The sequence below is a fragment of the Malus domestica genome, chromosome 05 (genome assembly GCF_042453785.1).
Source record: "Malus domestica chromosome 05, GDT2T_hap1".
NCBI lineage: Eukaryota > Viridiplantae > Streptophyta > Magnoliopsida > Rosales > Rosaceae > Malus > Malus domestica.
The window spans coordinates 2011634-2037973 of NC_091665.1; the positions used below are offsets into that span (position 1 = coordinate 2011634).

Genomic DNA, 26340 nt, shown 5'->3' on the forward strand with positions numbered 1-26340 from the left:
TTTAAAGTTTACCTAGTTTCTGGCAAGTTTTCCAGTTTTTCCACGGACCAGTCACATTTGAGGCTATTTTCCAGCATCTCCGACAACCATTGGACTTCAAAATAGGTATAATCTTGTTCTATACTTTCCTATCTTCATTTTGATATATTATGGGTCAAATTTAGTTAAGAAACGATTGAGTTACGAAGCTTTGAAAATTGCCCAAAGAGTTTTTAACGGAAGGATCATTTGTGATGTGTTTGATCAATCTCATTGACCATTTTTATTGATTTTCAATGTTAGGGACCAAAATGATGTGTTTGATCAATGTCAGGGACCAATTGTGATAAAAATCCATTTTGGGGATGTTTTGAAGGGTAATTCTCAAAAGTTCAGAGGGTGATTTTGTCCATATGGTTTGGCACGGAGCCACTCGATTTCATGCTATTTACAACAATACCACCCAAACGGGGTTGGGAGGGTAATTCTCAAAAGTTCAGATGGTAATTTTGTCCGTTTAGTTTAGATACACGCGTGAGCTCCCCACTCATCTCTCACTCTTCCTCTTTCTCTCCTACGCGAGCCCTCTCTCATCTCTCTTTCTTCCTGTATCTGAACTCCTCAAACTCTAGCAGCCACAACTCCATCTCTTCCGTTTCTCTCATCCTAGAACGGAAGAAATATGGAAAATCAGGGCTCTTCCATTTGCTTCCACAGATTTCTCGAGCTCCGGATCACTAGCCTCCGTACGAAGGTTCGTTTCTCTCTCTCACTTTTTTTTTTCAATTCGTGATCGAATTTTCTTTCCAAGAATGTTAGATATGTTGCCTTCGGGAAGAATACCCTGCATTTTTTTGCCTTTTTCTTTTTAGTTATTTTTTTCCTTTTTTTTTTTTTTTTGTTTTCTGATGAGAATGCATGTTTTGGATTTACTGATCTTCGATTCCGCCTCCCCTCTCCTCTACCTGACCTTCCTTTTCTCCCTCCTCTTCTTCCTCTCCTACTTCTTCTCTCTCACTCCTGATTCCCTCTTCCTCAAGACCTCACTTTCCATTTACCCAAAAGTTCATTCGGTTCTCCATCGCCACGCGGTTGCTCCCGGCAGTTACCCAAAATTTCTGTTTTTGAGCCCTGATAAGATCAGGATTTCGGTCTGGAATCTTACAGTTAACTCATTCGTAGTGGGAGGTATGTGGGTTTTCCCCTGTGTTTTTTTGTTGGTATTTTTGGTTATTTTCCTGTATATTGCTTTCCCGTATATCAAATTTTCCTGTTTTTTAGTACGTTAGGTCCAGTTTTGGGGGATTCATCTCTCTCTTTATTCCCTGATTTGTTTCATTTTGGGATTCACCTTCTGTTCAGTCTGTTTGTTCTTTGTTGTAAGGTCAGTTGCTTTTTTTTTTTTTGGGTTTTCAGTTCGTTAATTTGTTTAGTTGTTGTTAATTTTACAGTAATTGTTTCCCCTAATCTGGATTGTTAAGTTTTCGAAGGTTTTTTTTTTCCAAAAATCCACATGAACTAAGCTTCAATGCTAAAAGGAGACCTGGGTTTTATTTTTTGCTGGAGTTTATAATGTATTTAGATTGGGAACACAATCTTTGTTGAATTCTAAGTTTTTATCCACTTTTGGTTTTTTCCCCTTCAATGGTTTCAATTAATTGTTGTTTTAGTATAACTATTGCTCTCTAAGCTGCGAAATTAGGTGTAAGAAAATATTTTGTATACTTATATGGAACTGTTGATTTTCGTAGCAACTAAGGATATGTATAATTGTATTCTGGCCTTTTGAATCTGTTGGCTTTTCTGTTTTGATCAAAATTGTTGATTTCTTTTGTGGAATTGGGTTTTAGCCTCGAATCAGAGACATGGGTGCTTGAGAACGTTTAATTTTTACATGCATTGTAAAGTGTTTGTAATTGTAAACATGTTTGAATCTTATACTTTCTATTTTTTTTCCTTTTTTTGTTTGTATTTTTTAGGTAGCAAAATGATGTAAACTCGCGATTTACGGTGGCTTTGAAAGGGTGACTTGCTCTTATAAAGTTCTGGAAGACAAACTGCTTTGGAGCCAGCAACACTCAATAGCCAGAACAATGACCTTTCTCTCCCTTATCGGAAAATAAGTGCTTTCAGGGTGAGCCGCAATGCTCTTAATTTGGAGTAATGGGTTTGTGTTACTGTGCAGATCTGCCCAACTTCCCATTTAGTTTCTTGGAATTTTTTTTTTCCAATTATATATTTTAGTGCTTTTATGTTTGTCCGTGCTAGGAATTTGGAAAGCTCTAGAAACAATATAGTTCTTGGGCTAATGTGAAGATTTTGTGTTGAATACTTTGATTCCGTTTTACTATTTGCACTTAGAAAAACAGAGGATTGTGGTTAATTATTGTGCTGTGAAGCTTCTATTCTTTCTTTTTATGCCCAAGATTGACCTCTGCTGTTGAAAAGTACTTCCAACTCTCTCTTTCTCTAAAAAATATGATCCAGTGTGAAGTTTGGTTGTTTCTCTCTCCAGAAACTTACATTTCATATTGCACCCATTAACTGCAAAAGAAGTAGATGCCTAAAATTTTGATCTTTGTGTTTCAAAAATAAATGCCTGATGTTTTTATCTTTGTGTTTCTCTCTCTAGATTAAGCTTATTCATTCTTATTCTTAGAAATGTAGAAGTGGTTGAGTTCTAATCTTTGCTTTCTTTTTTACTGAAATTATTTTCTGATTTCTGCTATTAATTGCTGCTGAAATGTGACTTTTGTTATTACTTTTTTATCCTTCATATTTATACCGCTTTTGGATTCCATTCAAATTAAATAATGTAGTTAATCTTGATATGAATTCTCTTTGCCACAATAGGAGAAGATATTGTAGTAAATGATCAATATTGAATTGATATTGGACTGAGAGATCTAAGGATATGGGAAAACTAACCATACCAAACAGCATAAGAAGAAAAACAAATTTCAAATAAGAGAGCGTACCTGAACAAACCGTATGTTTCAGATTGATGTCTGTTGAGTAGTAGAAGGATGATTTAAGAACTCCCAGGAGAAACATGTAAAAGTGATCGAGCAAATTTATCAAACTCCATGAGGGACAAAAATAGTGTCATTTTAATTTTTAAAAAGAAGGTTGGCATTGGATTGGTAAGCATAATCAATTCTATAGCTGTTGTTTTTTCCTGACCCATATTTGCATTCTACATGTTATCTTTGTGACTGACTTATCAATTCACTAAGCAGCAAGCGGATGTGCTGTTTTTTATTTTGGTCAAAGGGAACGAACTAATGGTCTAAGAGATTGCCTAAATGGATCCCAGAATAGTCAAAAATGCATAAAAGTTTAAAATAAATTGAGATCCAATATTATGAGTTGATTATTTATCAGTACCATACATAAAACAAAGGAGTTCTTCTTGATTCAAAGGTGAACCATTTCATGAAATTTTGATATTCTAAACAGTGAATTTGTGTTTTCAGGTAAACAAGAAGCTAAAGTGTAATCAAAGGATTTGTCGACCTATTGTGGAAGGTGAGATGCCAACTTTGTTTCCCAATACTTATCTTTTATGTAAATTGTAATATTTTATATTTTGAAATTCTAAACTGATTGTCCTTCACATGTTTTATGGAAATAGTTACACATCTATCCACAAATACTCACAATCAGTACATCCAAATCTTGGTTATTTAAATTCTTAAGACAATAGATCTTGGGCTCTCTGTGTTCTTAGGCGAGGTATAATATCACGTTTATGGATTAGATTTGTATCTGCAACCCATATGGAGCAAATTAGGTGCAAAGATTATTGACCCTAAATTTTCATAAACCTGTGAAATAAGATATATGCTTTCGATTCATTCTTGAGCTGATATTTAATTGATTTTTGGTAGAATTCTCTATTTCTTCCCATGTCATTAGTTTACTTTGATGAGCGCAGGGTTTTTGATTTTATACTTCTACATTGAAATGGTACGATTCTGCTTGATGATCGTGGAAGCCAGTGATTCTGCTTCTACGAAAACTGCACCGACGTCGTTCCAGATCACTACTCCAAACCTTTCGCAACCTCCGAAGCAGGTTTATGAATTTTTTTTTAATATATATATTTCATTTCCCCCTTTTTTAATTTTTTAATTACAAGAAAAGTTTGAATTTGAGGTTCGGATTCGAAGATTACTACTGCTTATAGTTTTAATTTGGTATTTCATTGTTTAAATTACGATTGTCATCAGTTTTCTTAGACAGGGAGGTAATGTTCAATTGATGGAATGTTTTTAAAAGATATTGCTTTTAGAAGGTTATAATGTTATTGTTTGGACCCAAATTTACATCATCGGCCCAAGTAATCGAGGCCGTTGAGTGAGCATAGCTCTCAACCGTCGGATCGGAATAGTTAAGATAATTATTATTGAAGGATATACTGTGGTTTTAATCATGATATATCTTTTAATAATATATCAATTTATCTAAACTAAATATGATCAATATCACGGTGTTTGTTTGAAATCAAACTTTGCATAGGATAAGGATGAAATTGAAATAGTGATGGGGTCAGAATGGCTTTTGGGATTAGCCAAAGACCTACAAGTAGGCCTGGCAATTCCTGACACGACCCGATAACCCGACACGACACGACCCGAAATTAACAGGTGTTCGAGTCGACACGATAACGAATCGGGTATTATCGGGTAACCCGATAAGCACCTGTTAAGGTAACGGGTTGGTTCGGGTATACACGTGGGTAACACGATACACGATAAGCAGAATATTAATTTAATAATTTTATAACCCTAAAAAATACTATAATAATTATATATACTATAATAATTATACCCCAAAATATTAACTATAATAATTATATATATATATATATATATATATATATTAAATTTTAAATTTAATTTTATACCCCTAAAAAAACTATAATAATTATACGTACAAAATAAATAGATTTAAATCTACATAATAAGTATATATATATTATATATATATATACACCATTGAACTTGATGTGATATACGAAACTAATTTCAACGATCAAACCGTCAAACTTGTTTGTATATGCTTCGAGATCGCATACGCCAAAAATCACAAAAAACAAACATTCAGAGATTAAGTAATGAGACAAAACTTTTCGACGGTTATAAAACAAAAAATCACGATTTAACGGTTATTTTAACTTCGATTTTGATGATTTTTTACAAGTACACTTGTTGACCCTATACGAATACAATGAATGAATTCGATCATCAATTTAAAATATTTACACAAGTGGATACCACAAAATCTTATGTTATACTTAATGAAAGTATAAATAAACTCTAAGTGTTAGTGAATCTATCGTTTTGATGGGATACAAATTCTATGAAACTAATTTCAACGATTAAACCGTCAAACTTGTTTGTATATGCTTCGAGATCGCATACGCCAAAAATCACAAAAAACAAACATTCAGAGATCAAGTAACGAGACAAAACTTTTCGACGGTTATAAAACAAAAAATCACGATTTAACGGTTATTTTAACTTCGATTTTGATGATTTTTTACAAGTACACTTGTTGACCCTATACGAATACAATGAATGAATTCGATTGTCAATTTAAAATATTTACACACGTAGATACCACAAAATTTTATGTTATACTAAATGAAAGTATAAATAAACTAAGTGTTAGTGAATCTATCGTTTTGATGGGATACAAATTCAATGAAACTAATGTCAACGATCCAACCGTCAAACTTGTTTGTATATGCTTCGAGATCGCATACGCCAAAAATCACAAAACAAACATTCAGAGATCAAGTAATGAGACAAAACTTTTCGACGGTTATAAAACAAAAAATCACGATTTAACGGTTATTTTAACTTCGATTTTGATGATTTTTTTACAAGTACACTTGTTGACCCTATACGAATACAATGAATGAATTCGATCGTCAATTTAAAATATTTACACAAGTGGATACCACAAAATCTTATGTTATACTAAATGAAAGTATAAATAAACTCTAAGTGTTAGTGAATCTATCGTTTTGATGGGATACGAATTCTATGAAACTAATTTCAACGATCAAACCGTCAAACTTGTTTGTATATGCTTCGAGATCGCATACACCAAAAATCACAAAACAAACATTCAGAGATCAAGTAATGAGACAAAACTTTTCGACGGTTATAAAACAAAAAATCACGATTTAACGGTTATTTTAACTTCGATTTTGATGATTTTTTACAAGTACACTTGTTAACCCTATACGAATACAATGAATGAATTCGATCGTCAATTTAAAATATTTACACAAGTGGATACCACAAAATCTTATGTTATACTTAATGAATGTATAAATAAACTCCAAGTGTTAGTGAATCTATCGTTTTGATGGGATACGAATTCCATGAAACTAATTTCAACGATCAAACCGTCAAACGTATTTGTATATGCTTCGAGATCGCATACGCCAAAAATCACAAAAAACAAACATTCAGATATCAAGTAATGAGACAAAACTTTTCGACGGTTATAAAACAAAAAATCACGATTTAACGGTTATTTTAACTTCGATTTTGATGATTTTTTACAAGTACACTTGTTGACCCTATACGAATACAATGAATGAATTCGATCGTCAATTTAAAATATTTACACAAGTGGATACCACAAAATCTTATGTTATACTTAATGAAAGTATAAATAAACTCCAAGTGTTAGTGAATCTATCGTTTTGATGGGATACGAATTCTATGAAACTAATTTCAACGATCAAACCGTCAAACTTGTTTGTATATGCTTCGAGATCGCATACGCCAAAAATCACAAAAAACAAACATTCAGAGATCAAGTAATGAGACAAAACTTTTCAACGGTTATAAAACAAAAAATCACGATTTAACGATTATTTTAACTTCGATTTTGATGATTTTTTACAAGTACACTTGTTGACCCTATACGAATACAATGAATGAATTCGATCGTCAATTTAAAATATTTACACAAGTGGATACCACAAAATCTTATGTTATACTTAATGAAAGTATAAATAAACTCCAAGTGTTAGTGAATCTATCGTTTTGATGGGATACGAATTATATGAAACTAATATCAACGATCAAACCGTCAAACTTGTTTGTATATGCTTCGAGATCGCATACGCCAAAAATCACAAAAAACAAACATTCAGAGATCAAGTAATGAGACAAAACGTTTTGACGGTTATAAAACAAAAAATCACGATTTAACGGTTATTTTAACTTCGATTTTGATGATTTTTTACAAGTACACTTGTTGACCCTATACGAATACAATGAATGAATTTGATCGTCAATTTAAAATATTTACACAAGTGGATACCACAAAATCTTATGTTATACTTAATGAAAGTATAAATAAACTCTAAGTGTTAGTGAATCTATCGTTTTGATGGGATACGAATTCTATGAAACTAATTTCAACGATCAAACCGTCAAACTTGTTTGTATATGCTTCGAGATCGCATACGCCAAAAATGACAAAAAACAAACATTCAGAGATCAAGTAATGAGACAAAACTTTTCGACGGTTATAAAACAAAAAATCACGATTTAACGCTTTTTTTAACTTCGATTTTGATGATTTTTTACAAGTACACTTGTTGACCCTATACGAATACAATGAATGAATTCGATCGTCAATTTAAAATATTTACACAAGTGGATACCACAAAATCTTATGTTATACTTAATGAAAGTATAAATAAACTCTAAGTGTTAGTGGTCTATTAAGGGGCTTGAAGTCGGTGACTCCGAAGAGCAAATTAATTTCCTTAACCATTCGGCTTGCGAGCCGAAGCTCAAGGAAACTGGGGGGCAATGTTTGGACCCAAATTTACACCATCGGCCCAAGTAATCGAGGCCGTTGAGTGAGCATAGCTCTCAACCGTCGGATCGGAATAGTTAAGATAATTATTATTGAAGGATATACTGTGGTTTTAATCATGATATATCTTTTAATAATATATCAATTTATCTAAACTAAATATGATCAATATCACGGTGTTTGTTTGAAATCAAACTTTGCATAGGATAAGGATGAAATTGAAATAGTGATGGGGTCAGAATGGCTTTTGGGATTAGCCAAAGACCTACAAGCTTGCTGTACACGTGGGTTATCATTAGCAATGGCTGATGAGGTGGCGGCTTTTAATTTTGCATGCAGCAAATAAGGAATTCTATTAGGATTCTATCTTTGGCTAACGCATGGAGGAGATGATAATGATTATCTATGGTTCCATGCAATTTAGAAATCTATCAGGATACATGTGATGACTTCCAGCTGGCCAACGAGTGATGAGGGGACAATTATCCTAATGCAATTGCGCGTATAGGATAATCAACAAGATTAAGTGATGATTATTCTACCTAATATTCCAAGAATCGTGTGAGGGCGAGGCAGTTCATTCTTATAAATACAGAGTCACGGCACATTGAGGAAGCCCCCACAAAATCAATACAAAATTGCCCTGCGCAAACTCTCACAACTTGTGATTTTTCTTTTTCCTTTTTCGCTGACACATCTTCCGTTGGCATCAACAGCACTGTGGAAGCAACCGGTGATATCTTAAGTCGGCATAGATAGCTCTGTCACCGTAGAGTCAGTCGGTCTCGCAGTATCTTCCGTTGGCATCGACAGCACTGCGGCGAGAACGATTGATTACCTATCCAAGTCTCGGTCGAGAAGGGTTTCTAAATCCTTATTGGTCGAGGTCATCTCATCAGCCTTCTCGGCGAAGTGAGGTGTTACAGTTATTACATTCGGCACATTGAAAGCCGAATTTGATATTGAACTTCGTAAGAATAGTAACCTTGTCTTCAGGTTCGAGAGCCCAAGAGGCAGAGACGTGTTCCTTTCTCGGCCGCAATCGCAAGACGCAGAAGTCAGTAGCGCGACCCAACGCAACATCAACAAATTTACTCCTCGGCCGAGCTTGGCCGACGAGTTGGCACGCCCCGCATTCACCGAAGGACGTAGTTAGCTCATTAATTACTCGGCCTGCGCGCCACGTAGGCTTTGTAGTTTCTAGGATCAACATTTTGGCACGCCCAGTGGGACCTAGTGCTATACTACGAAGTTCATATGCTATATCAAGATTCCAATCTGGCTCAACGTAGCCGATTGTACGAGGTCCTGGAGGAATTGAAAAAACATAATGAGGAATGTAAAAAATCTTTGGAAGCAGAAAAAGTTCTTCGTGGCCATAGAGAGATGCAAAAGTCATTCGCTTGCATGTTGAAAATAAAAGCTCCTGTTATCCTACAAGGGCAATGGGTAAATGAAGACAGGGCTCGATTTAATGCCTGGCTAGATGAAGAAAATTTTCCTTACGTTTCTGACTACAGATCAATTCCATTTGAAAAATGGTTAGGCCCAAAGGCCGGGGGGCAATTTTTCGCTTCGGCCGTAATCAGACATCGGCCTAAGAAAATTGTTAATTTGGCCGAAGAGCCACCTATTTTTTCGGTCGAGACTGAAAGTGTGGTAGGCCTAGAAGAAAAAATTCAAGTTCTTGAGCTAGATATAAAAATTGACTTGGAAAATGATTCGTTAGAGGAATGCTCCAATGACGAACGAGGCCAAGATATTGGCCTAGCCCAAGAAACTACGCCAATTGATATGATTATTGGCAATAAAGCCGATATGGAGAAATCCTGTTTGGCTAAGTTGTTTGAATTAAAAGCCGAAATTATGCCTGGGGGGCATAATAATTGTTCAACACATTCGGCGGCCGAGAATGAAAAATATTTCACCAAGTCAAAAATATTTTGGAAAAATTCTTTATTCGGCCTAGAGCGAAATCAATTTGAAAATTTTGATGCAAAAAGATCGCGGCTTGGAATAAAGCATCGTTGGCCTCCTCCTGAATATGGTTCGGCCACTTTTAGTTCCATTTAGAAAAAAAATATATTTTCTTAATCATCTGGCTACGTAAGCCGATGCTTAAGAAAATAAAGGGGGCACGGGTGATACGGGTGATATAATCAGCATATCAGATTTAAACTTGTCGAAAGTAAGTACATATCAAGGAGCTGTTGCTTGCCGAGAGGGTTTTTTTTTTTAGGCCGACCTCGGCCAACTTGTCGAGAAATATTTTCTAAGTTATGTAGACATAACTTTTGAAACTGGGGTACATTGTGAGATGATGTGGCGTGAATCATTATTTTAGTCATCATTTTTAGCCGGGAACAACTGGTGGCGTGAATCATCGTTGAATATATATATATATATATATATATAGCCTACGACATCACATCAAAATAGGCCAAAAGAAAGATGGCATGCAAAAGCAAACGGCAGGTTCAAAAGTTTGATGAAAAGCCACTTATTTTAGGTTGTAGGCTTCCATGTGGGCACACCCTCTTATTCGGCCGAGCCATTCGACGCATGCTATGGGAGGAAACAATTTTCGGCTGTCTAGGCCGAAGCCGAGAGAATCAGAACGATGTTATGGTGGATTTTTAGGCCGAGCTATTCGACGAGTGCTCGCAGCTTGATGGGCAAGTGTATCTATATATATATATGGCCAACTGTTTACCAAGCACGACTAACGTGAGGATCGTTAAAGGTAAAATGGTGGCAGCCGAAAAATCAGCCGAGTCGACAGCATGTGTGGTTGAAATGCATATGGTAAATATATGTTGTTATGCGTGGCTCGGTGGGTGAGGATCATCAAGGGTGCATGGTCGTAGAATCTGCGCAATTAGATTCTACATGCAGTCAAGCTTGAAGATGCATGAGCCAAACCGTAGTTTCGTCGCACAAATTAATTGTATATGCACGATCGGGTTTTATGAGTGTACCTCGACTTCGAGCAAGTAGTTTCCTTTGTTGAGATTGTTTTTTCGGCCTTGGAGTGTTATTTGGACTGAGGGGTGGTCGAGGTGGTCTATTAAGGGGCTTGAAGTCGGTGACTCCGAAGAGCAAATTAATTTCCTTAACCATTCGGCTTGCGAGCCGAAGCTCAAGGAAACTGGGGGGCAATGTTTGGACCCAAATTTACACCATCGGCCCAAGTAATCGAGGCCGTTGAGTGAGCATAGCTCTCAACCGTCGGATCGGAATAGTTAAGATAATTATTATTGAAGGATATACTGTGGTTTTAATCATGATATATCTTTTAATAATATATCAATTTATCTAAACTAAATATGATCAATATCACGGTGTTTGTTTGAAATCAAACTTTGCATAGGATAAGGATGAAATTGAAATAGTGATAGGGTCAGAATGGCTTTTGGGATTAGCCAAAGACCTACAAGCTTGCTGTACACGTGGGTTATCATTAGCAATGGCTGATGAGGTGGCGGCTTTTAATTTTGCATGCAGCAAATAAGGAATTCTATTAGGATTCTATCTTTGGCTAACGCATGGAGGAGATGATAATGATTATCTATGGTTCCATGCAATTTAGAAATCTATCAGGATACATGTGATGACTTCCAGCTGGCCAACGAGTGATGAGGGGACAATTATCCTAATGCAATTGCGCGTATAGGATAATCAACAAGATTAAGTAATGATTATTCTACCTAATATTCCAAGAATCGTGTGAGGGCGAGGCAGTTCATTCTTATAAATACAGAGTCACGGCACATTGAGGAAGCCCCCACAAAATCAATACAAAATTGCCCTGCGCAAACTCTCACAACTTGTGATTTTTCTTTTTCCTTTTTCGCTGACACATCTTCCGTTGGCATCAACAGCACTGTGGAAGCAACCGGTGATATCTTAAGTCGGCATAGATAGCTCTGTCACCGTAGAGTCAGTCGGTCTCGCAGTATCTTCCGTTGGCATCGACAGCACTGCGGCGAGAACGATTGATTACCTATCCAAGTCTCGGTCGAGAAGGGTTTCTAAATCCTTATTGGTCGAGGTCATCTCATCAGCCTTCTCGGCGAAGTGAGGTGTTACAGTTATTACATTCGGCACATTGAAAGCCGAATTTGATATTGAACTTCGTAAGAATAGTAATCTTGTCTTCAGGTTCGAGAGCCCAAGAGGCCGAGACGTGTTCCTTTCTCGGCCGCAATTGCAAGACGCAGAAGTCAGTAGCGCGACCCAACGCAACATCAACAAATTTACTCCTCGGCCGAGCTCGGCCGACGAGTTGGCACGCCCCGCATTCACCGAAGGACGTAGTTAGCTCATTAATTACTCGGCCTGCGCGCCACGTAGGCTTTGTAGTTTCTAGGATCAACAGTTATATATAAGTATACTTTATACTGTAATGAAATTTTATATGAATAATATTTCAGTCAAAGAGATACACGAAGATAAAGACAGGTCGAGCAATAAAAGCTCAACCACAAGTGATCAAGTAGTGTATTTTGTGTTTCCCTTCCTCCACTGAGAAGTTTGTGAAATCGCAGGGGTTGGAACGCCACTATTGGTTTTGGTATGCTCTGTGTCTCAGTGTATTAAATGCATGTTGCTTTTGTTTCTCAGGAAACAGAGCATTTTTTTGCAACTGTATATTTTGCAATCAGCTCGGTTCAATGTATATAAAAGTTGAACTGCTCATCTTACCGACAGCTTTCATTCATCTATCCTTTTTGTTCATTCATGATTATGTTGAATTTTTTTTCAGATCAATTGTCTTATTCATGTGGTTAAGGCTGGTGCATTTAAGTCCCGTAGCAACGCGCGGACATTTTTGCTAGTCTATTCTAAAGTTCGAAGGGAATTGGCCTGTTAATGGCTACAGTAAAACAAACGCCCCTCGATTTCATCTTATTTGCAAGAAACCCATCTGATATGGGCTGGGTTGGGAGGGTAATTCTCAAAAGGTCAGAGGGTGATTTTGTCCATATGGTTTAGCACAGAGCCACTCGATTTCATGCTATTTACCACATTACCAGCCATATGGGGCTGGGTTGGGAGGGTAATTCTTAAAAGTTCACAGGGTAATTTTGTTCGTTCGGTTTAGCACGGATTGCTGGGTTACAGGCGTGCGCTCTCCTCTCATCTCTCACACTTCCTCTTCCTCTCCTACGCGAGCGCTCTCTCATCTCTCACTTTTCCTGTTTAAGTCCTTCTCAAACCCTAGCAGCCACAACACCATCTCTGAAATAGCATCAGCTCCTGCTTCCTAAAACCAAAACCACACAAACTGGCTTCCATTTCTGTAACTCAAGAGCTTCGGTGAGATGAAGGAGAGGAGCAGGGAGATGGGTTCGAGTCCGCCAACAGCGGAAGAGATATTCAGGGATTACAGTGCTCCGAGAACCGATGCCGTCCACTCTTTAACTAACGGTACTCCGATCTCTCTCTCTCTTCTCCGTTTCTCTCTTAATTTCCTTTTTGGTTTGTTTGAATTTCTTTTTTGTGATTTTGGATTTACAAATGGATCTTGTGTTCAAATTTCCTTTTTGTGATTTTGTGGATTTTGTTTGTGTTCACCATTATGCAGCTTAGACCATCACGATTCACCATTATCACCCCATCCCTGCCGTCGCGGCCACATCACCGCCGTCGAAAACACTACCATACCATCATCCTGCAACAGATTAGGTAATTTCTAAATTAGGGTTTTTTCATTATGTGAATTTCTACCTCGATATGTTCATAAGGTCGAAGGAGGTCTTCCTTTATGGATTTAGTTCATCCTCTATGTTATTTATTTGAGTCGCTAACAAATGGGTTTATGTTGTCTGTGAACAGGGAGAGAAAATATAACCATACCTGTGTGGTTGCTCTTCAAATTGGTGCATTATTAACGAATGGATCACGTCAGGTTGTGTTTTCAGTTTATAACCATAAATATTATCCATGTAATTTAAGCTTTGTTGTCAGATGGAAATTGATGTTTAATAGCTGTAGTAAAAGAAATATTGCTTTTGGTCATGTTGGGTGACCTCTCCCCGAGATAATTAGAAAACTCTTTTGAACATGGCTCTTTTAATTTTTGTGTGTGAAGTTCCAATTTTCTTCTCATTTTCATGTGATGAATCATATTAATGTAGAGAATCATATGCAAGACAAATCCCAAACCTTTCTTTCCATCGTCCAGATCGTGTCAAAGGCTGGGCATCAAGCTGCTTTGCCCCTCTCCATCTGATGTTGCCCCCTTGGCAGTTCTATCACTACTGTGAAAGGGCTGGAGCTTTTTGGTGAGCAATCTGCTACTTTACATCCTTTGTCTTTCTATTTGGAGATTCTTATTTTGTTCCTACCATAATTAACACGGTTTATTTGATTACAATTCAGGCGTCAAACTTAGTGATGCTTCATATAAATTGGGGAAAAAATTTGCTACCAGAGCCTCTGTTGTTAAGGTATGATAGATATTATATTGTTTTATCAGTATGCGATGATAAGAAATTTCCTTAACCAATCTTCACTGGAATTTTCTCCGTCATCCTATATATTGCAGCATTAATACATTTGATAAGAAATTTTCAGTTTCTGGTCACTTAAGATGCCAGGAAAATGGACACAATAAATTATCCATGGTCTTTATCATGCTAGCTGAGAATTGGAAAGTGCCTGAAGTTATGAGTTATTAAACTCTTCCTTTTTGTTTGAAATGCAAGTGGTGTTGGACAAATGGGATAAAAGAAATGGTTGTTGCCCTGTGTTTTACTTTGTTGGTTGGCAAGAAGCATGTTCATTGATTCAATTTATTCTTTTACTTTCCATGACAAAGCAGTCCTTTGCAGTCCTTTGGTATCAAGGTGTTTTTTTTTTTGAATCTGGTGCGCTATGTGCAATTGCATATGTGTGAGAGCCCTTTTAAATTAGACGCACTACTCGCTTCTTACGGATTTTATAATGTCAGATTCTCATTCGGTTGCTGTTTTAAATTTGGGCTTTCATTTGGTAGAGCATCCTTCTCTCCAAAAGGTAACATTGTTTCTAATGCCTATCAAATTTTGATTTCATAGGTCATTACAATTTATGTAGTTTTGTAAAGAGAAATTGTTTACAAGCGCAAACATCTGCCAGATTTTATTTTGAAGTCCGAATATGCCTATAGAACCATATAATTATGGGAGCGAACCAGTGCGCCGATCAAAGACGTTAAGGCTGCTCTCATTGATAGCAATTGGGACATTGGTCAGAACCCCTTTCTTCCCATTTTTGTTTATGCTAATTTGAATCAGTTATGTGTTTATATAAATATTTTTTGAATCCTTATCAAAGTTGGTTTCTTTAATGAAATGCAAAGGCTGCTCAGAAGGAATTGAGGAGGAATTTTGGCGTCGAAAAAGTCATCTCGGATGGCTGCTGGCTCTGGCTCAAAATGAGAACAAGGCTGCTATTATTGAACTTAACTGTGAGACTGACTTTGTTGCTCGATATCTTTCAATACTTGGTAAGTGTGACTGATATGATTCCTCCATATTTTTTTAGTTCTATTTGATTAGTTGCTATTATAAGTATATGGTTGCGTACTTAATTTCAGTCGTCCTTTTTCCCCTTATTTCTTCTTCCTCTGCTTCGCTTTTGCTGCTGCTTCTTCTTCTTCCCCCTTTTGGTTCCCCCTCTCTTGCTTTATTGTTTCTGATATTTTCTCTCTTGCTCTCTTCAAAATCGCACAACAGTCTTTGGAGTTGGAGGCTTTTGCCTCTGTTGGGTTTTTTTCCAATAACTTAAATGGCCTAAAGGTATTCCCTTTTCATATTCTTCTCTCCCAATTTCTTTAGGGTTAATTTCAATTTTCTTATGCTATTTGCAGTGGTGCTTTTTAGGGTTTAACTATTTGATTTCACATTCATTACAGACACAGTAAATAGGTACATTTTAAATTCATATTTCATAACTTGGTTGCTTGATTCTACTGCCACTGTTCATTGGCTTCTCCTACGAGATAGCAGGGGTATGCAGAGATCATTATAGATGGGGTTTTTATTTTTATTTTAATATCTTTTACATAATGCTCTTAAATTTCAACATCTTATTTATAACAATGTTGCCAAAATGCATTCTGATTATCAGGTATATCACTATGGAAGAACTAGAGCAAGTCCTCCACGAATATGGCTTACATGGTGAATTTTAATATTTCCAGGTACACCCATATCTATATCCTAAACAAATGTTATTATGTATCAATTTGTTATAGTCAACAAATGTTAAAGTCAATTTATATTATTTATTATTTGCTTTCCAGGTACAACCATATCTCACTCTCTTTGGTACTCTCTCTCTCTCCTCTCTCTCTCTAAAATCTCTGTTGGGTTTCTACCAATATGTCAATTTGTATAATTTATTTTCTATCATGTAGAGCCATTTTATGGTACAATGTGTTTATCGGTTCTCATGTCTAAATTTTTCTTTCTACTTTCAATTAAGTTTTGCATTACTTTAGTCTAAAGTAGGAGGGGAAATCGCACTATTCATATGAACAGTGTTTTGTAAGACATTTCAGTTTATTTACAAGATTGCCACTCGGATACTTTTAACCACCTTTCTCTTTATTAACAAAAAAGCCACTCAGCCTTAAGACCCGATTTTCACCCGTGCTTCAGCCAAAACAGGTGCTCTCTCCAATTTTCATCTCTTCCATACTCAAACCCTAGCCGCTCCACCTCTCTCTCTCATCTCCCTTCGTTAGCTCCACCTACAACTCAAAACCTCGACAAAACACAATTCCCCTTCTGCAAAAGCTCGAGAGTTTTCTCTCTTTGAGAATTAAAAAGTGTTAGAAACAGGTGATTTTCTGATTTTCGTCTCCCCTTTTCTCTTTCCTTCTTGGGCACAAATTAAGCGTTTATGCTAATAGTACTTATGGTTCCCTAAATTGCAAGTGCTTCCATTGGAATCGACTCACCAAGAGCCCTTCTCTCTGCCTGATCCCATTCCTCAATGGCATGTAGGTATGAAAAATACTACTGCAAAAGCTTTCATATTTTTTGGATTTTCTTTTCCTTTTTGAAAATTATGGTCTGGGTTTTTATTTATTTTTTAGCTGATTTGATTAGTATTTAGATTATTTATGGATTTTGGATTAATGGGTTTGCCGATTGTGCTGAATGCAAGCAGTTGTGGCTATGAAAGTTTGCTTTATTTGGTTATAGCATATATATTCGAAGCAACAAGAAGAATTGGATACGTGGCTTCGAAGAATTGGATACGTGAGGCGATGTGTTGTCTGTTGTATCTCAGGTTGCATTATTTTTGTTATTATGTATATTCTTGATTCGTGATTGTAGATGAAGATGGCTGATATTGATACACACTATCTATCTGTTTTTGGTTTTCCGTTTATTTAATTTGGATAGGGTTTTGGAAAATTATCTTTGGTTGCTTCATCGGCGGCTCAGTCAGCTGCAAGTGTAGTCCAGGCAGGCAGGCACAAAAGAGATTACTACTAAGGTATTTTTCTATTCATTCTTAAATTTGTTAGATGCTAGACGATTGCTTTGCTACTGCCAGGCATTTATATTTGGATATTAGATAGGTGGTGTTACCATTTACAAAACATATTGAGGACGTGAGGGTGAGTATTCTGAATTTGGACACATTATGCTAATGGTGTCATTAATGTAATCCCGTCTTTTGGACACATTATTATAATGGTAATCTCATCATGCTTGATTACCATTCTTTCTTCATGTCATTATTTTCAAAGCATTAGCATATTAGATAGGTGGTGTTAGCACAGAATCCCATATGTATCTTAGACTGTACTATTAATATCATGATCTGAACATAAGGGATTAGCACAATAATTATACTCAGTAATCATGTTATGCATGAATCAAGGCCTGTACTATTAACTTCCAATGGTTGATGAATTGGGAATTTGTTCATCGAATTGGGTTTTCTGGAGTTTAAGTTCTTGGATCGATTCGACATTTCAAATGAACTTCTGACCTACTAACCTTGATGGAGGGGCAGAGGATGAAGAAAATTGCGGGCAATGAACCTCTAACTCTCTAATTCTTTAACATGAATTAGCATATTTCATTCCCTCAAAATTAATTGCAAGGCTGCACTCAAAATGGGTTAAATGTTGAGCTCTGACTCTCTAATACTTTCACATGAATGAGCTCTAACTCTCTGATGTTTGTTGATAAGTTTTTGGGTTAATTTTACATTTTAAATGTTTTCCTCTAATTTGAATGATTAATTGTTGAACTTTTCTTTCCTCCAAATCCTCATGTTTTCACATCGACAAGCCAAAAGAAATCGAAGATGCAAAACTGGTAATTGAAGCTTTAAGAAGTAAAGGTATTTCTGCAATTGGTGTTGTAGGCTTTTGTTGAGGTGGTGAGTTCATGTTCCTGCTCTCCATTCTATTTCCTGGTTTATTAGTATAACTCCAGTTTAATAATGTCTCATATGAGGAAGTGCTTATTTTCCTGCTCAATTCATTATGGCATAGGTTTTCATATAACCTTGAATTATGTATGCTGTTTCTAGGCAATGCTTGCGCGATGTTATCAAAATATTATGCGTAAAGTATGTAGGGTGGCAATCTATTGGCAATATATTCCAAAAATAATAACTGAACGTTTTTCAGTTGCCTTATGCATATATTATCTTTCACCCCTCATATGCAACTGAGACCTATTGACCCTTATGGGGCTGGGTATATATGTGTTCTTTTTTGGAATTAATACCATGATTTATTAGGTACATGGATTGTTCCCCCCCCCCCCTGTCATGAAGACAATGGTATGTGGGATTTGTAATCACACTTGAAACATCACTAAAAAATTATCCCCATTACGTTTCGATGAGACCGAATCTGTGTGTTTTAAGTTCTCAAGAAAAAAGATTAACTGAAAAATTAAAATAGTCCGCATTTATATCCATATCGAAATTCCAAAGAATGTGTGTTGTATTATTGTCATAGCTTTCTGATTAAAGAGATATCAGAGAGTAAGTATGAGATAATGTGAATAATTAGAGGAAGTTAAAGACATCTTTGCAAGTAAGCAAAAATCTGACCTTGAGATATTTGGGTTTTAACAAAGAGTTTAGAGAGAGAGAGAGGAATAGTATCATATTTGATATGGTAATGGCCGCATCCCAATTGTTTGTACGCTAATATTACTTTAGTCTAAAGAAGGATCCTAAATTGCTTTGGCTGCTGAAGCCAATTCCAAAGAGGGCGATGTCTTCTACTTGCTTACCCAAATGTTTCAATTTTTTGCATTCTTTTGGGTTTTTTTTTAATTTATTTATGAAATTTGATGACTATTTTTAAATAATTAGAAATTAGTTCTTCGCTGTGAAATGTTCATTTTTGGGAGTTTCTGTTAAAACAATGTAATCTTAATCTTCTGTCAAATGGGCTGTAATTTCATATGTTTTAATGTAAACTGTTCACTGATTATGGTTGTAGTGGGTTGGTCTGAATTGCAAAATTATTAAGGTAGAACATGCTAAATTTGGCAAGTTCTGTTATGAATTTTGTATGAGTATCTGCTGGGGTTGGGTGGATGAAGATAACATGCTAAATTTTGCCTTTGGTGTGCTTAAACTGGTACGGGGGATGGTTAGAATTTTGAACCCGGAATGCAGTGGGACTAAGAGAAATGCCCTACCCACTGGGGTTATCGACCACTTGCTGAATTGTTGTTAAAATAACACTGCTAAAAATTTGAGCTTTACTTCTTGCACTTTGTTTTTACTGTGAAGTGGAAATAGTCTTTAGAGTGGCTTATTTGTGATAATTGATAAAGAGGTTCTGTTTAAGACTTGAGAGTTGTGCGGTTTCTTTCTTGCAGGTCCTGCTCACACCAACTCATCTAGCCATTGTGATGGAGTACGCGGCTGGGTGATAACTTTTCGAGAGAATATGCAGTGCTGGCAGATTTAGTGAGGATGAGGTTAAGTAGTTTCAAAGGCAGAGAAAATTTCATTGTAAATGTTTTTGGCGTAGAGTCTGAAATATGGGATCTCTGAATGTCCCCTGAAATGGAATCCATTTCGATTTTCGTTTCAGATAGGGAAAGTTAGGTCTGAAGCATATTTTTACATAACAGTCGGTCATAATATAACTAAAACTTCCATACTTTTTCGATTTAATTGTTGTTTTGCATCGGGCAAGGTTTTTCTTCCGGCAGTTGATATCAGGAGTTAGTTACTGTCATTTGATGGTATGTAATGTGGCAGTTTTATGCTAATGCGTCGTATACTGTTATTTGTTTCTCTTTTGATATTGGAAGTGTTGGTTGTAGCATACGACTTAGTTTCAATAGCATACGACTTAGTTTCAATAGTATAGACTCAGTTTTTGAATAACACTCTGGTGGTTTTCGATTACAACTAAGTTTTCTAAATGCCAATTACAGCTCTAACGAGGATGGAGAAGCCATCTTGGAATTTGTCCCTGCATTCTTAGTATAGACTCACTTAATTATAAATAACACTTACATGTGCTTATTTCACTTTATTAATTTTTGCATTCCAATTGTTCTTTATCTATGGCGATAACTGTCTGAGAACGAAACAAAGTAAAATTCCGTTCTTGGCTCTCTTTTTCTTTAATGTAGCATCTGTTTACCTGTTAATGTAAATTTGGGTTATGTTGGATTTTTCAATTTGATTCTTCAAAATCTCGCCATTGCCCGCTCTCATTTCCCCAATTCATCTCTGCTCTCTCTCTCTTTTTTTTCTCAGATCCCATAACTCTCTAACATGAAAAATAGATCTCCAAAATGAAAAGAGTTGGCCTTCTCCCTCTCGGAACTCATCCCCATTTCACAGCAACTCCTTCCTCCCATTTATTGTTTTTCTCATTTCTTTCGAATCCCATGTCTCTGTAAAACGAAAAATACCTCTTTCCCTCACATTTTTTTCTCCTTTCCACAACTGCTTCTTCATCCTCGCTAAACGTGGCATCCGTGCTGCAACTAACAGCCCAGCTATCTACACACCTCCGTGTTTCTCGAACACAACCATGGTGACAGGAGTGGAAAAACTGAGATGCAGGAAGGTAAATCCCTCACAAATCTTTTGGGTTCAGTTTCGGAGTTATGTGTATGAGTGAACTGCAGTGAGATCTAACACATGCATGTCATTTCAGCTGTGTGAGGACCCCCAAGAGTTGCAAATCCGAGCCGACCTACACCACGCGCCTATCTCTACGGAAACCCGAAACCCGTCAACTTCTGCCATGGAAATGTGAAGGTAAAATATGTGCATCTGTTTAACGTTACTCGAGCAGCTCCATATGATGGGTTTTATGTCTCAGATACGCCATACTGCATGTGTATACTGATGTTTATTTCGTTTGTGGGCACAGGTCCTCGATCTGGAAGCCTAACCATGACAAGAAAAATGAAAACCAACTACAATGTAGATCCGGTTCCTGCAAAAGGTAAAAATCTTGTACTCCGTAGGTTAATGAACCCCATGTTGTAAGAAAATAGCTTCATCACCTCTGCATGTAATTATAATGGTGTGGTATTTGTGCACAACACTCAGATCCGTGACAGATCCGAGAAAGATAAATCTCAGCTGAAAATCCACTGGACAGAAAGCATGACACAGCTTAAAAATCGTGACCTATTGATTATGAAGGTATAAGCTCAGCCCTGCTCTGATTTACATGTCATGATTAATTTCGTCCATGGGTCTGTGAAAAATGTTAACAAAAACCATATGTATATGCGGTTTTGAACATGCATCGAACTAACAACATTCATACTAACATGTATATGATGAAAGTGGACTTGAAATGTGTGAGACTCAACGAAGACTAAATGACCACGAAAACTATGGACCCTAAAACGCAAAAGACCTCATATCTGATGAACAAATAACAAAATGAATAAAACTGGCAGACCTAGAATGAATGTCACAATGTTGTGTGTTTAAAGTGATATAGAACATGGATCATGGAAAGCAAAGTGTCATTAGTCTATCTGTAGTAAATTGTGCAGGACGACAATCTGATCCCGGAACAAAGGAAGGAAACAGGACAGCTCAGACATCACAGATCCACCTCCTATACGAAGGTAAAACTAGTCCGGGTTGTGATGTGTCTTGATATGTAAAAATGATATTTATGTCCCAGCATGGTTTCATTGTGTTGCTCTGTGCTGTAGGGAATGCAGATTCATGATAGAGCCCATGGGAAGGAAAGTGGATGGACAAACATCAGCTTCAATAGACAAAAACGACACAAGCTTCCAAGAGCCCAGATCGGTGAATCTGGGAGGTAAAATTCCATAGCCTTGCAAGTTGAATTGTTGTAGATCTGGTAATAATAGCTGTACTCAGTTCTGTGGTGTATGGATATGTGATTTAACTGTGGTTCTCCTCCATGCATCGCAAAACTGAGCTGCAGAAAATTAACTGCTCAAAATTATGTCTCTGTGCTGGATCTGCAACAATCTCCCCCAAACTTGCATATGTGAATGACTTGTTATGTTGACTGCTTTAAATTTCCAGCATAGTGTAGATGTGGTTGATGTGAACGTTAGACTTGCTGCTGGGTGCAGGATTCCAGCATAGGACGCGCTTTATTTTCCACGTTCGCAACCTGCAATTAACCAATATGCGTCAAAAAATTAAAATAAAATCAAATAAACTGGGTAAATAAAATCAACTTGCAATCTTCCATTTTTTTGAATTTTTCGTTTTTTTTTCTTTTTAATTTTTTTAATTTATTATTATTATATATATAAATATATTTTTTTTTTCTTTGTTGGTGAAAATCAAACGAAAATTAAAATGAGGAAAAAGTTTAGAAAAATTGGGTTGCCTCCCAATTAGCGCTTTATTTTAAGTTTGTAGCTAGACTTTGCTGAAGTTCGGTGGCTAGATCACTGGTTCCTTCAAAGTTGATGACTCGCCTACACCAAATTTCTCTATGCATGGTTTTAGTTGATGTTTGGTCACCTTCAATGAGAAATCTGTGCCCTTAGCCTTAATGTCCACTTTACCATTCTGAAAAACTTTAGTAACTAGAAAAGGGCCTCTCCATCGAGACTCTTGTTTCCCTGGAAATGACTTGAAATCTGAACTTAATAACCACACTTTTTTACCAGGCTGTATTTTCTTAAAATTTGGGCTGCTTGGCAAATTTTCATGTTTTTTCATAGTGTTAATTGGCTGGTCTTCATGTAGCACCATTTGCTGCTGTGGTTTAGGACTTGTACAATCACGAGTTAAATTCGGGGACTTTATGGACAGATGGTCAGTTGATGATTTGTTCATAAACTTGGCACTTGGTAAACCATCCAATGCATCAACACGCGTGCATTCTTGCTTGTCACCTGAATGTATGCTTGCTTCAAACAACTTGAAAACAACAGTTTGATCTTCAACCCGGAATGTTAATGTTCCGGCTTCAACGTCAATAAGAGTCCAGGCTGTTGCCAGAAATGGGCGGCCCAAAATAATGGGCGTTGTCAAATCCTCATCCATGCCCAAAATAATGTTGCCGGTAAATATAAATTGTCAACCTTCACAATAACATCTTCAATGACTTCTCTAGGGTAGGTAATTGAACGGTCAGCCAATTGAATAATACTGGAGGTTGGCTTCAGCTCACCTTCACCTAAACGTTTGAAAACAAAATATGGCATTAAGTTTACACTAGCACCTAAATCAATTAAAGCACTACTAAAATCACAATTTCCAATGGTGCAAGAGATAGTAAAACTCCCTAGATCTTTTTTCTTTGGAGGCAATTTATGTAATAAGACCGCACTGCATTGTTCTGTAAGAATCACTTTTTCAAAATCAACAAGCTTCTTTTTCTTTGTGCAAACATCCTTCAAACATTTGGCATAAGATGGAATGTTCTTGATGATTGCATCAATTAATGGTAGATTAATTTGAACTTTAGCCAAAGTTTTCATAAAATCTGTTAACTGTTGATCTTTAGCTTTAGGTCTCAACCTTTCTGGATAAGGCATAGGGGGCTCGTAAACACGTTCTGCAGTTTTTGTGGAAGCTTCTGCAGTATTTTCGTATCTGTCTTGGGACTGCCTAGAATCTGCAGAAATTTCAGAATCTGCAAAAATTGCAGATTTAGTTTGGGGTAGTTCTGCTGCCTGCGAATTCCCAACAGGATTTTCATGTCTGTTGTTGTAACTTTTGCCAAACCGTAGAGTCCGTATAGCATTGCATTCTTCTCGTCCTCTTGGATTAGGTACTGTTTGACTAGGAAATGTACCCGGAGCTCTTTCTGAAACCTGTAAAGCAATCTGCCCCATTTGTTTTTCCATGTTTTTCACTGCTGCCTGTAGATTTTGAATTTCTTGAGTGGTAGTATTTGCCAATTTTTCAATTGCAACCTCCCAAGCAGCCTTAGGTGCAGCAGGTTGCTGTACCTGCTGATGAAATTGAGGCCTAGTGTGCTGTTCCTTGTCCCACCTTAGATTAGGATGATCTCTCCAACCTGGGTTGTAGAAATTAGAATATGGGTCATATCTGGGACGTGGAAAATTATTAAATGAATTAACCTGCTCCGCTATAAACTCCGGATAAGCATCTTTATGTGGACAGCTCAAAAAATCATGATTTGTCAAGCTGCAAATGCTGCAGGCAGCTTGTAAAGGCTGCTATACAGTAACCTGTGAACCCGAAATTCTTTGTAATAACATGTCAAATTTTGCATCAAATCTTTCAAGCTTTTTCTCCATTTTTTCAATTTGTGCCGACACGTATGGTGAACCATTTGACATCTCAAAAACAGACCTAGATTGTGGCTGCTCAACTGCCCACTGCTGAGTATCTGCTGCCATTTTTTCAAATAACAAACAAGCCTCTTGTGCATTTTTATCTTTGTATGAACCTCCGCATAAAGCGTTGACAAGTGTTTTTGTAGTCATATTCAACCCTCTGAAAAATATGTGCATTTGATCAGTAGTGTTAATACCTGAATGTGGACATTTTCTAATCAACTCTTTAAACCGCTCCCACGCCTCGTGAAACTCTTCATTTGGTTTTTGGGCAAACAATAAAATTTGAGTTCTCATATCAAGAGTCTTAGAAGCTGGATAATACTTGTTTAAAATTTTTTCACTGAGTTGGGCCCAAGTTGTAATGCTTCCAGATGGGAGTGTGAGGAGCCATCTCTTTGCCTGATCTTTTAGAGTGTATGGAAACAACCGCAGCTTAATAGATTCGGCTGAAAATCCCCTCACCAAAATATTTTTGCACCCCATTAAAAATTCTGCAATGTGCATGTTAGGATCATCAAATGATAACCCATGAAACGTAGGTAGAATATTCAACATGTGCTGTTTTATTTCAAATGCAGTACCTTCCTCCACTGCCGGATAAGTAATGCAACTTGGTATATTTGTTGTATGGGCTGTCAGTGAATCACCCAGGGGTAGACCTGCCTCTGGAATTACAAACGCCATTTTATCTTTGTTGTGCAGGTTCCCAGAATTTAAAGATTGTAGACAAGTTACCTGCAGAGGAGGAACCCTCTACAAAGTTCGCTCCCTGCGTTTTCTCCTTAAATTCTGCTCAAGTTCTGGATCAAATGGAATCAATTTCTGCACTGTTGAACGGGTGCTGACCATGCACAGATTTCTGAAATCTGTACTGTTGTACTGTTGTAATCTGTAAAAATAAAATGAAAACGAAAATTAAATATTTTTTTATATGTATAAACAGCAATAACTAATTGAAAATCTGATTCGTAGGGATTATTTTAAATAATCCCCGGCAACGGCGCCATTTTCTTAATAGGATTTTTACTACTCATGTGAACGGGCTTAAATCTCCTATTTTACTTGCAAGAATCACAAGGTTATTGTAGTATAAACGGATTTCGCAAGGTCGTCTCCACAGGGATTATTAAATAATTCGAACTAATCAGATTCCATTTAATTATTGTAAAGTAGAAATTGAAGTGATTGATTTTATAACCTAATTAAAATAAAAACGAAATTAATGAATTAAAATAAACAATCTGCAATATTAGAGCTAGAGAAAAGAAAACAGTTTTGGGAGAATAAAATTAAGAAAGCACTAGGGTTCCACCATCACCTAGCAATCCTATGAATTTTTACCCATTACTTATGATCTATACATGCCACTTTGAAGGTTAGATTTTCCTAATTCATATTCTACTTGGACCCTCCAACATAGAACGTATATCTAACATGCAACCCGTCTGGACGTTCGGATCAAATCTGAACATGAAAGACTCATTATGCTTTATGAAAATCCTTTGAAAAACCATGCAATCCTTAAGATGTGATATTCATCCTAAGTGAAATTACAATTATTAATCACAAGAAGCCAGTGTCAATTTCAGGGAACCTTCCGACCAAAATTGCATCAAATTACTTTTCTAAAGATCCTAATGGTGATCAGGCATTAAGACAATTAGATAGTTTTTATCCCGATGATTAACAATTCAAAATACGCATGCAATCAATCATAAGCAATTAAATAAAAATC

At 36.6% G+C, this 26340-nt stretch overlaps 3 protein-coding genes, 1 long non-coding RNA gene and 1 other non-coding gene across 12 annotated transcripts; 4 read left to right on the forward strand and 1 right to left on the reverse strand.

Annotated features, from left to right (window-relative positions):
- Positions 1 to 542: 542 nt before the first annotated feature.
- LOC139196318 (uncharacterized) lies at positions 543 to 15066 on the forward strand. 4 transcript variants are annotated; one of them, XR_011581139.1, is made up of 11 exons: positions 546 to 733; positions 1959 to 2113; positions 3439 to 3507; positions 3917 to 4056; positions 12599 to 13263; positions 13421 to 13521; positions 13672 to 13744; positions 13974 to 14120; positions 14218 to 14285; positions 14789 to 14853; positions 14956 to 15066. It is a non-coding gene; the product is annotated as an uncharacterized lncRNA (long non-coding RNA). The 4 variants fall into 4 exon arrangements; XR_011581140.1 differs by having other exon boundaries at positions 3456 to 3507; XR_011581138.1 differs by having other exon boundaries at positions 543 to 733; positions 1959 to 3507.
- Positions 15067 to 15176: 110 nt separating this feature from the next.
- On the forward strand, positions 15177 to 20148 carry LOC103416157 (uncharacterized). 5 transcript variants are annotated; one of them, XR_011581136.1, is made up of 10 exons: positions 15177 to 15325; positions 15555 to 15617; positions 15734 to 15829; positions 15949 to 16021; positions 16124 to 16148; positions 16761 to 16825; positions 16996 to 17118; positions 17235 to 17328; positions 18135 to 18225; positions 19692 to 20148. XR_011581136.1 is itself a non-coding variant. In XM_070822017.1 (8 exons), exons 3-7 carry the CDS (start codon positions 15990 to 15992, stop codon positions 17290 to 17292), a joined length of 303 nt encoding a protein of 100 aa, XP_070678118.1. In that variant the 5' UTR covers positions 15177 to 15325; positions 15555 to 15617; positions 15949 to 15989; the 3' UTR covers positions 17293 to 17328; positions 19692 to 20148. The 5 variants fall into 5 exon arrangements, 1 of the variants encoding a protein (XP_070678118.1); XR_011581135.1 differs by having other exon boundaries at positions 15555 to 15829; XR_011581134.1 differs by lacking the exon at positions 15734 to 15829.
- Positions 20149 to 20892: 744 nt separating this feature from the next.
- LOC139195742 (uncharacterized) lies at positions 20893 to 25622 on the forward strand. The gene is made up of 6 exons (XM_070821129.1): positions 20893 to 20902; positions 21212 to 21286; positions 21332 to 21489; positions 21852 to 21926; positions 22017 to 22129; positions 22373 to 25622. Exons 1-6 carry the CDS (start codon positions 20893 to 20895, stop codon positions 22380 to 22382), a joined length of 441 nt encoding a protein of 146 aa, XP_070677230.1. The 3' UTR covers positions 22383 to 25622.
- LOC139195744 (uncharacterized) lies at positions 23459 to 25289 on the reverse strand. The gene is made up of 3 exons (XM_070821136.1): positions 24619 to 25289; positions 23649 to 24351; positions 23459 to 23473 (listed from the first exon to the last, which is right to left on the reverse strand). Exons 1-3 carry the CDS (start codon positions 25287 to 25289, stop codon positions 23459 to 23461), a joined length of 1389 nt encoding a protein of 462 aa, XP_070677237.1.
- Positions 24795 to 24902, forward strand: LOC114825299 (small nucleolar RNA R71). Its single transcript, XR_003773941.2, has one exon. It is a non-coding gene; the product is annotated as a small nucleolar RNA R71 (small nucleolar RNA).
- Positions 25623 to 26340: the final 718 nt, after the last annotated feature.

What these genes read in the sequence shown, in the direction of transcription:
- LOC103416157 (XM_070822017.1), top strand. Translation starts at nt 15,990, where the DNA reads ATGGCTTACATGGTGAATTTTAATATTTCCAG. An exon ending in GTGAATTTTAATATTTCCAG is followed by an intron (nt 16,022 to 16,123) that starts GTACACCCATAT and finishes TTTGCTTTCCAG; the next exon opens with GTACAACCATATCTCACTCT. An exon ending in ACCATATCTCACTCTCTTTG is followed by an intron (nt 16,149 to 16,760) that starts GTACTCTCTCTC and finishes CTAAATTGCAAG; the next exon opens with TGCTTCCATTGGAATCGACT.
- LOC139195742 (XM_070821129.1), top strand. An exon ending in AGATCCGGTTCCTGCAAAAG is followed by an intron (nt 21,287 to 21,331) that starts GTAAAAATCTTG and finishes CCATGTTGTAAG; the next exon opens with AAAATAGCTTCATCACCTCT. An exon ending in GATCCACCTCCTATACGAAG is followed by an intron (nt 21,927 to 22,016) that starts GTAAAACTAGTC and finishes TCTGTGCTGTAG; the next exon opens with GGAATGCAGATTCATGATAG.
- LOC139195744 (XM_070821136.1), bottom strand. Translation starts at nt 25,289, where the DNA reads ATGGCGTTTGTAATTCCAGAGGCAGGTCTACCCCTGGGTGATTCACTG. An exon ending in GTTGAGCAGCCACAATCTAG is followed by an intron (nt 24,352 to 24,618) that starts GTCTGTTTTTGA and finishes TCCACGTCCCAG; the next exon opens with ATATGACCCATATTCTAATT.